Source organism: Vigna umbellata, chromosome 6, assembly GCF_029865625.1.
Source record: "Vigna umbellata cultivar VRB3 chromosome 6, Vumbellata_1.0, whole genome shotgun sequence".
NCBI classification, from domain to species: Eukaryota; Viridiplantae; Streptophyta; class Magnoliopsida; order Fabales; family Fabaceae; genus Vigna; species Vigna umbellata.
Window position 1 is genome coordinate 7,591,534 of NC_142170.1, and position 11,381 is coordinate 7,602,914.

The 11,381-nt window shown below is 28.6% G+C and overlaps 1 protein-coding gene across 1 annotated transcript; it reads right to left on the reverse strand.

The window, feature by feature from the left end:
- Window positions 1-7,805: 7,805 nt before the first annotated feature.
- LOC124842278 (multiprotein-bridging factor 1b) lies at window positions 7,806-10,846 on the reverse strand. The gene is made up of 4 exons (XM_047318726.2): window positions 10,607-10,846; window positions 9,984-10,067; window positions 8,304-8,386; window positions 7,806-8,207 (listed from the first exon to the last, which is right to left on the reverse strand). The coding sequence occupies exons 1-4, from the start codon at window positions 10,746-10,748 to the stop codon at window positions 8,088-8,090; spliced, it is 429 nt and encodes a 142-aa protein (XP_047174682.1). The 5' UTR covers window positions 10,749-10,846; the 3' UTR covers window positions 7,806-8,087.
- Between the last annotated feature and the right edge of the window lie 535 nt (window positions 10,847-11,381).

Genomic DNA, 11,381 nt, shown 5'->3' on the forward strand with positions numbered 1-11,381 from the left:
AAAATAATAAACATAATAATATTAAGGGTTAAATATGTTTTTAGTCCCTAAACTATTGGTCGTTTCTGGTTTTCGTCCCTCTTTCAAAGTAAGGTACAATTTGGTCCTCATTCTTTCCGAAAACGTTCGTTTTAGTCCTCAAAAACTAACACCGTTTAAAAATTTGGTCCTCATTTAGCAACAAAATGAGGACTAAAACCAAAATTCCGAGGACTAAAACGAACGTTTCGAAAAGAATGAGGACCAAATTGTACCTTACTTTGAAAGAGGGACGAAAACCAGAAACGGCCAATAGTTTAGAGACTAAAAACATATTTAACCCTAATATTAATAGTAAATAATGTATTATTATTATTATATACTAACTTTATAATGACGAAAGAACTAAATAAATTCCAAATCTTTAACAAATAACTTTTCTTTTATATTTTAAGTATTTAATAATATTTTTATATTATTTATCTAATAAATTAAATACTTTATTCAAGTTATTTGAGTCAAACATGTCGGTAAGTTAAAACATAATATAATGTTAAAAATTATAGATATTAAATGTAAAAAAAAAAAAACACACACACACACACAACACACACACAACACACACACACACACACATATATATATATATTAACATTTTTCTAGAAATTTAGAACAAAATTTTACCATTTATTAAGTAATTTGAAGAAAAAATAAATATATTGAACAGTGAAAATAAGATTGAACCAAACTTATTTAAGGAAAAATGTAAATAAAATTTTGCAATATATCACAAGTTTAAATGTGAGCCATGTGAATGCTCAATTAATGTGGAGAGAAAGAGAAATATTGTTGAATATAGTGGGGATGTGTAGGGTATTTTTGAAATAAAAAAAAATAATGGGGAGATGTAGAGTATTTTTGAAATAAAAAAAAATAATGAGGAGGTGCAGGAGCATTTGGGGTGGTGAAGGGAGTAACACCTTTATTTGTTTGGTGTTTGCTAATTTGAAACGGTGGACATACATGGAGGCCTAGTTTGTGGCCCATATTTGTTTAGGGCACAAAATGCTTGTTTTAATAAGTATTATTTGATTAACTTTTTAAATTATCTTATTTTAGATATTCAAATTATTTTATAAATTTCAATTTCTTTTAAAATCTACTATACCTAAGAAAAGGACTATTGAAAATTCATAAATACCCATTGTTCACGCTTTGACTCCTGTTATATTTTACGGTTTTTTTTTGTCATTTCACTTTTCTATTCCGTATATGCCTTGCTTATTATAGAAAATGCTGTTTCTTGGAGTGGGTTTTTTTTGTAAATTATGTTACCTTTTACTGTTGTTTTATTGTGCAAAATCAGATATCTCGAATGACAAATTTGTTGTTTTTCAATTTTGGTTGTGTATTGGTTTTACTGTAATTTCCTTCCTCCAAAAATATGAATTTACTACATTAGCCTTCCATGTTAACAACAGATTTCATATGTGATATATTTATAATATTTGTTGGATTATGTTTATTTTATATAATTTAAAGTCACACAATTGTAAACACATTTTTTTAAGAGTTTTTTTTTTCTCACGGTTGTTCATCTATTTAAATATCAAATACTACTAGAGTAATTTTTGAGATGAGCTTTCTATTTTTCTTCGATTAATTTCTCTTCAAAAGATTAAGTTGATCTTTTATCTCTTTTCATAGTCTATATTTTCTTCTTTTCATGTGATCCATTTTGAATCACATATAATGTTTGAGTTTTCCTTGTTAGTCTCTATTTAGTGATTCTAATGATGTGCCTTAATCGTGTTTGTTATTTATAGGAGTAGATAGAATTTATTGTGCGTTTGAGAATGTTATAAGGGTTATCAAGCTATTTGGTTTGTCTTTTAGATAAGGAAAGTTCATTGCATTGTTTTAAGTTATAAATATCTTGAAATTTTGATTTGTATGATTGAGTTGTATAATGAAGTTTGATATGTTGAATTTGATTTGTTTTGGATGTTTGCCATGTTGTTTGTCTTGGTTTAATTTGTGTTGATTGAGTAACTTAGGATCTGATCAATTAAGTCAATTGGCATATGTCTTGACATTAAAAGTTATTTTTAATCAAAGTACTAAGAAGGATTATTAGTTTGACCAATTGAACATGTCTTCTTTTCCCCAAATCATAAAAATCAATCTATTAATATCTATTACGTTAAGCAGTGGTAGACTAGCATTGAGCCTCCAGTTTATTATGTAGGTCTGTGAGAATTTTTAGTTCCAAACCGTTGAGTGTCAGTTTTGTACCATTGAGCGTAAAAATTTACGAATGTTTTGACGTTGAGCAGTAGCAAGACACCACTAAGTGTCATCCTTATACTACAAGTGCATAACACACCAGAGTCTAACATTAATACATGTATCCAGATAATTTAGTATTGTACATATTTTCATATGTGATATATTTGTTTTATTGAAAGAATGGTGTGTGATGATAACTATATATTTGTTGTTTGAATATTATTGTTACACACTAGTTTACCCTTTTCTTCTGTGTTATTTTGTGTATGATTTTTTTTATTGTAATGATCACCTTAGTGATACATTTGATGCAGTTTCAGATTATAGTAGCGATAGAGTATAGTGTTAGAGTGATCTGGTTATATATAATTTTTTTTAAAAACCTTATTATATTTTAATTTTATAAGATCGTTGTTTATATATATATATATATATATATATATATATATATATATATATATATATATATATATATTCAATATATATTTGTTTGTTCATACGTGCATGTCCTTCTAATTACAAATTTTAACATTAACTTTGTATTGTTTTCATGGGTTAAATATGTTTTTAATCCCTTAACTATCAAGTGATTTTGTTTTTAGTCCCTCTTTTAAACTTTAACACACTTTGATCATTTTCCTTAAACCATAATTTTTCGTCCTCGAAAACCAACCGTATTAAAAAGAAGCTGAGGTGGCTAAGGGTAATATACCACGTCATTTGAAATTTAAGTGAAAATGTTTTGTCATTTTCTCTTCTCATTACCATGGTTCCTTCTCCCTTCCTGCGTCGAATGTGACTCTCTGATTCTTGATTCTGAAACTTCCTTCTCCTACCAAACCCTCTCCACTCTCTCGGGTGCATATCTCTCTATCACTCCCTACTTCTACAAAATCCGCTCCAATATCTTCCCCACCCATGCGGCCCTCCTCCTTCTCTTTGCCTCGGCCTCCACCCTCAACACCACCACCTCCGTCCCAACCTTTCACCTCGACCCCGTTGCCTTCCGTCGTCCCCTCGGAAAGCCTCTCATCCTCGTTCTCTTCGTCTACAACGGTCTAATGGGACGTTCCTACTAGGTACGTGACACCAAGCTATTGGACTGGGTTCATCTCACTATTAACCTCTCTCCTGCCATCTCATCGGGTTCATCAATGTATTTTTATCTGCATCAACCATGATAAATGTCAACGAAGAAAGAACTTGAAACATTGCTGGCAATTACGATGGTTTGTTGGAAGTCCCACATCGACTAGAGATAAGGCCAATTTATAATATATAAGTGAGGTGCAAACCTCACCTTACAAGCCGGTTTTCTAGGGTTGAGTTAGGCTTAAAAACTCACTTTCTAATATGGTATCAGAGCCATGGTTAGTGCCTATCCTAGCGAGTTCTAAGTGGGCATTCTATTCTTCTATTCCACTCGCAATCGGGCCGCTATTGGACCACCCAATTTCTACTATCACGCACGAGATGTCTATACCTCGACGTGAAGGAGGTGTGTTGGAAGTCCCACATCGACTAGAGATAAGACCAATTTATAATATATAAGTGAGGTGCAAACCTCACCTTACAAGCCGGTTTTGTGGGGTTGAGTTAGGCTTAAAAACTCACTTTCTAATATGGTTCTCCTACATTTAGTCTATTTTACTTCGTAATAATTAATTATTTAGGTATTCAAATCATTTAGAAAATTCAAATAGTTTGGAACGATCTAGAAATCACATACACAAACTATCACATATTCAAACTAGATATTAAAGCAACAGAAAATTACTACACCAAGACTGTCTGATTAAATTCTAAGACGATCCGCTTTGTTACCAATTTGCTCATGAAATACCAAAAAATTAACATAAATGCAAATACATAAAAAGTACAACAAATAACAGCTGTAATCAAAGGTGAAAGAAACTACACCCATCTTTGGCACAATAGAATGGAAACAAAAGGCAGATATTATTAAAATGAGGTTTACTAGTAATTTTCTACAGATTAGCATTAAATTTTATTTCTTTTCAATCATATAAATGCACTAATAAAATGAATTAAATTTTTACTCGCTCTATGAGCTTTTAACTTCATCAATTTGGAATATCAATTTTCAAAATTTAAAACTAGCAAAATACTTGTTTAAAGCAAATCTCTTCACCAGAGACATGTACAATTGGAGATGCTTTACCATCATGGTGCCCTTCTGCAATGATTGAAGCTATCTTCGTATCCAATGTTAAAAGTAAAAAAATGTTAGCCAATTGTCCAAGTCCATTAAATAAATAAATAATTTAACCATCTAATTTTCTAAAATCCAGTCAAAAGTAGTTGATTGGAAAAAAGTCAAAAGTTTCTGGTGCTTGTCTATCATTAACCAGCTAATATTTTTATTTTCTCAGACTAGGAGGTCATAAATTGTTTGTTAATTATCTCATTGGAAATTTATTCTGGAGAGATACTTCATTGTTCATATAATCATTGTCGACATTCCATTTATAGGTGGGAGTACCTCTTTCTAATTTTACTAACAACAGCATAACTCAAATAGGTGCACCCGAGAGCAGTTGATTTTGGACGACAAAAATTATGATTTTCTTAAAGAAAATAATTAAAATATGTCATTGAAAAATAAACTTAAAAACAAAATTGCTTGATAATTAATAAATTAAAGACATATTTGAACCTTGTTTTCATTATCTACAAAATCATATTTCATAATATAAATATATTTTACTTTAACAGCGACCGTGAACACACCTCTCATTTTAATATAATATATAACTCAAAACTTTGACTTAAAATTTTAATCATATAACCATATTGTTTTATTATTGTTTTATTATGCATCACTAATTAATTATTATGTTAATTTTATAATTTAATACAAAAGAATTCATATCCAAATATTATTTTTTAATTTAAATATTTACCATTCCAAATAAAAGAATAAACTCGCCTACACATCAATAAATAGACTCAATAATGTCTACATTGATACCAATACCGCTGCCTGCATGTATTTCTGTTTTAAAAATGTGACCTCAATTTTAATCATATAACTATATTGTTTTACTACATATTTCTATCAAGTATAATGCCACTTTTGTAATTTAATACAAACCAACTCATATTGAAATATTATTTTCTAATCCTAATATTATCTTTTCAAACAAAAAAGTAAACATCTTTGTTTATATCAATAATTAGTTATTATAAATTCAATGTTTATATTGATAACAATAATTGCCTGTATTTTTATTTAAAAATTTAACCTCAATTTCTATGTTATTCTAATTTTTTTAATAGTGATTTCATTTCACAATGTATTTTACTTTAATTGATTATTCATATGTGCATGTTAATTTGTTTATAATATTTTAAGTTTAACTTTATTTTCCCTAATTTCATATTTCAATATTTTTCAATATATGTCTATGTTTTATGCTGTCTGTGTGCTTCTATTTACAACGATATGTATATGTATTTTATTTTAATATGTATGCATCACTAATTAGTTATTATAAACTCACTATCTATATTGATAACAATATATGTTCAAAAAAATTATCCTCAAGTTCGCGTTACCCTAACTTATTTTAATAGGATTATATTTTAGAGTATTTTTGCATTTTACTTTATGTTGATTATTCATATCTCTATGTTATTTTTGTTTAATATTTTAATTTTAATTTCTTTTTTTCTTTAATTTCATATGGCAACATATTTTTAATATTTCTTTCTTTTGTTTATATCTACATGTGCATCTATTTAAAAATTTAACATTAACTACAAGATTATTTATTTTGTATGAGATCATATTACTTTAACAAAGATATGTACATACATAGTTTATTTTAATATAATATATAACTTAAAAATTTAATTGTATTTTTTAACCATACACAATATTGTTTTATCATACATCACTAATTAATTATTATCAATTTTAAACTTAAAAAAAAATTCATACTCAAATATTATTTTTTAATTTTATTATTGTTATTATTATTATTTTTATCATTGATAGTATTATTATTATTGTTATTAATAATAATTATTTTAACATAAAAAATCAATATTAAAATAATGCTATTTATTTTTAATTAATTTGTTATAAAAAATAATGATAATTAATTATTTAAATTTTCTTATTCTATCCAATTCATTATTTAAGTATTTTATATAACTATACATAATTAAAACACTTAAATTTAATTATGTAAATAAGCTATTATTAAACTATAATAGTAATTATATTAATTTTCTTAATCAAAATTTAAAAAAAAAAATCCGTGAGTGCGCACTTAGTTATGCATTCAAATAAAATTTTGTTTCATAAAATAATTATTTTTTTTTATAAAAAGAGTTACCTTCTAAAAATTTCTCTTCCAAATATATTATTAATTATTCACTTAATTCAAATATGTCTAAGAATTTGAAACTTTATATAGATTTTACAAAATAAGATATACTATAAGTACTATAGTTATATTTAGCAAAACAATGTTTTTTTAAATGAAACTTCATCATCATTTATCATTCAACGAGACATAAAAGATCCCAATATAAGTGCATTTTTAAACTAAAAGACCACATATCAATGAGAATAGTTGATTATATAATTGAAAAAAGATTACAATTTAAACCAATAGATCATATTTGAATAAAAAAAGAAGATAAAAAAGTTACCTTCTAAAATAAGACTAAAACCAAGACTTATATGGTGAGATATCCATTAATTAGTTTATAATTTTATCGATTTATATGCATAAAGTTATAACTCAATTGAGAATAACAAATGAACTTCTTAATATTATTCAAAACCATTCCAATTTTTATAAAAATATTTACATTGATTAGATAATAGTAATACTAAATTTTTAAAATTAAGTATGCAAAAAAGAAATAAAAAAATAAAAATAAATAAATAAATAAATAAATAAATATATATATATATATATATATATATATATATATATATATATATATATTTCATTTTAAATTAGTAAAATACATTTAATTTATTAAATAATTTTAATTTATCAAGTAATATCAAATTTATATTGATTTTTTATTGTAATTTATTTTTAAAATACATATTTAATCACTTTTTACCATTATCTAAACAAATTATTATTTAATATTTATATAATTATAATTCATTGATTAAAAAATAATACCTTCTTATCATAAATACTCAATAATATCATATTTTTTATTGTAAATTTTATTTTTTATAAAAATACTATTTAATCAATAATTAATAAGTAAATATACATGTTATCACTCTAAAAATACATACGCCATTCTCAAAGCAAGTATTACCGCACAAATCACAGTAAAAAAAATTTACTACGTCCTTTAACAATATTGAAGCAGATGGATATTAAATATTAAACCTATTTTTAAAAACAATAATAATAAACTTTTTCTTCATAAAGCATTAATCTTTTAAAGGGTTTTCTTTGCCTAAACTTTAGATGTTAAACAAAAGGACTGAAAGTCCAAAAGTCAAAAAGAAAAAAAGGTTAGGCAAAAGGCACTAGTATAATTTAATTCCATTTGTTCTTTCTTATCCATATTAAATGGCACTAGATCCCAACGAATGAACAGATTGTGGATCTCCAGTTATATCATGAACACATAATCGCAACTCCAAGGTAAGATAATTTGTGCTGGAAATACATCTTTATTTATGCAAATACATAATCATGTTTAAGCAGGTGAAACACTCAAGTTGCCACACTAGTAGTCTCTCTTGCAACCAACCTTGGACAGTGAAATAAAAGCCTTAAACTACATACAGAACCGTCAGATTAGCAGCTTCATTTCTTGCCACGCAGTTTGGCACCAAGGGCTCTCTCCAACTTGCCAATTATCTGCTGGTTTGGAATGGCCTTCCCCGACTCGTACTCCTGGATTATTTGAGGCTTCTCATTGATCAACTGAAAACAATCATAAGTTATAAGTAACTACCCAACTAAAATCATAAGTATAAATGAGGTTTGTGAAAGCAAGTGAAAGAGAGAAGAGAACAGTACTTGAGCAAGCTGAGACTGAGTTAGTTTCTTGTCCATCCGGGCCTGCATTATAGCTTTCTTGAGTTCAGTGGGTACCCGATCGTCTGTTCACAAGTTCAATGACTCAGAATGGGCATTAAAGTAGGAAGGTTAAGGTTGAATCATATACAAGAGAAGTTTTGATGTTAAAAACTTCAAATAATGAAGAAAAAGGAACTCTATTGATGTTCAAAGTTATATAATGGTATCAAAGATGTAGCGACACAATTCTGTTTATATGAAGCCCCTCAAATTCTATCTATAAGAAAATGTCATCAGAAGAATCTAAAAGATACCACAATCTTTGACCCTCATATCATATAGTTAAGGTACACAACAACAACAGGAGTCTTATCTTAGCAGACAAGTTCAATGTTGGTATGAGCATTAAAATAGAAACTCTTTCATGACCAAAGTTATATCGTGGTATCAAAGTTATAGTAACACACTTCTGTTGAATCAAGCTCCTCAATTCTATCTATAAAAATGTTATCAGAACAACCTAAATACACAACCATTAGGTGAGTTTACATGGATTGCACATCACCATTGAACTAGGTATAAACACAACAACGGCCAAAATAAGTAAGAAAAAGAAGAGAATTGCTGCCAACCAGAGAAGTTATCTCATCAAACATAAGCAAATCTATAATCAACACATGTACATTGTAGGAAAGACAAAAGAGAATTGCAGATCACCATAGAAATTATCTCATCAAACAGAAACATAAATATAATCACCACATTGCACAGTGAAGGAAATAATCGGTTTTATAATTGCTGTAGCATAATGATATAACAATCTAATAATGTAGATCTTGATTTATACAGAATATATGCTCGCATCAGATGGGTGGGGGACTACTGTCATAATGTCGCTAGTTCTATGCCCACCCTGACATGTACTAATTGTCACGTGGACTAGAGCAGATAGAACTACACAAGTACACTAAGAGTGTGTCAGGATTAGTGTTAATAAAGTTTATCTTATGTTTAATTCAACTTCGCAAAATTGATTTCGGACCAAAAAAATGAAATAACGGATTGATATATACTTCGAAACATTTACCTGAAAGTGATTTTGTAACAATAAATCTTGTTCAAACAGAATTGTCTCACTTTAGATGTTTAGTTATTAATATAGCTATGTGAATAATGAAAAGGATAATATTTTCTTCACTACAACAACAAAAATATTGCTCAAGTGGCTAGGTAACAGAACAAATTTTGCAAAAATAAAACGTGTTGGCAGTTGGCACAGATTCCAAATCACAATTACAACCTCAAATGAAATTCTCTACCCCCACACCCCCACAAAAGTTTCTCTACCAAGTCCAAGCTATTCAGTCATTTTGCACTGTGTTTATAGAATAGACTTCTATAACTTAACTTTAAGTGATGAAATAAAACTGTGTGCGCACGTCTGGGATGTCTACAATAACCCATGCTAAATAAGAAATATGAATTTCCTAAGTTAACCATGTAAGCATTCCAAAGGTTGGCACAAATGACACAAGCTTCTAAAGGTCATAGCATAGAACCAATCAAACCATGCTGCATGCAAATTTCTCACCGAAGAAAAGATGGAACGAACCTTTTTTAAAGGGTGTAGAAAATGCAAACTACAGAATTAGTAGAATACATAAAGTGAAGCATACTTACGAGCTAGATTCTCGGTATCATCATCCAACCTTTTAGTATTCAATGAAGTGCTACTAGAAGCAGATTTGTTTGTTCCAGCATTATCTGCATACAACAACTTAACGATCATCACTCTGACCAACCAAACACAAAGAAGACTAAAACGGTAAACATTTAAATCAGAAGCATCCAATCACGTTATCACAAACTCAACTCTTATTCATTAAAGTGCCACATGCAAGAAAATCCATCTCTCAGACAATCACAAAAATCACTTATAACGTGTAAATCCATAAACAACAGTCCCACCCCATATTCAAACTCAATAAAAACATTGATTAACAGCAACGTAGATGAAAGGTAACACGCTAATAACTTGCAACAAAATCAAAAAACAGAACACCAAATAAAAATTGCCTGCATAACTAAAAGAAATAAACCGTAATAAAAAAAGAAAAAAAAATACATATATATAAATATAAAAGACCAACACGTCTAACCCGAACTCCTAAAAGAAAATCACTAATCGGAAAAAAATTCAACGGAATCAATCAGACGCTTCGATCAAAAGCATTAAAAAATTGAAAACTATTTTTTTCCAATAATCTATATCCGATTGAAGAAATTCAAGGGGAAGGGAAAACATTTTTTTATGGTGTCGATGTCGGCGCCGGTGCGGCGAGCGGCGTTGACGGCTTTCTCATCCTTGCGGGCGGCGGAAGTGGGGGCTTTCTTGCGAAGCACCACCGGTTCCCAATCCTGCGACAGAGGTCCGACTCCTGACATGGTTCAAAGGTTTGGTTTGGTTTGTCTGAAGGAGTTGTTCTTTTTCTTCTGCTTGCGTTGGGTTCTGAGGAGTCTAGGGTTTTATTTGAAGAAGATTGAAGTGGTTCAACGAATTGAATGTGGATAATATACTACTAGCTTGGGATGCACGGCAGGCTGGGTCCCATTTTCTATTGGACCTTTCTTAGATTGGGCTTTCAGGTGGGCCTACATAATGTTGGATCAATTGGGCAATGTTTTCTTTTTCTTACACCCTAAAACCATTGTAGTGCATACAGTTTTGGATGATGAATGGTGAAAATTTATGATTTTCCACCATCCTTTTGTTGATATTAAAGAAGCATTCCGTTTTCCACAAGGTAAGCTTTTAATGATATTTGAAGATATTGTTAAAGATTCAAGCTTATTTTATAACTATCTTTGTTTTTAATTTAAGTCTTTCACACAACATACTATTGAAACTCTATCATACAATACACAATCTTTCAAATTGAATTAAAACTAATTAAATGTTTTCTGATAACTTAAAAACAGTAAAAAAAAAATGAAATTTAGCGTTTTTAATCAATTACATAATTAGTTAAATTGTTCTTCAAAATTCTAACAACAATATAATTGACTATATAAGGAATT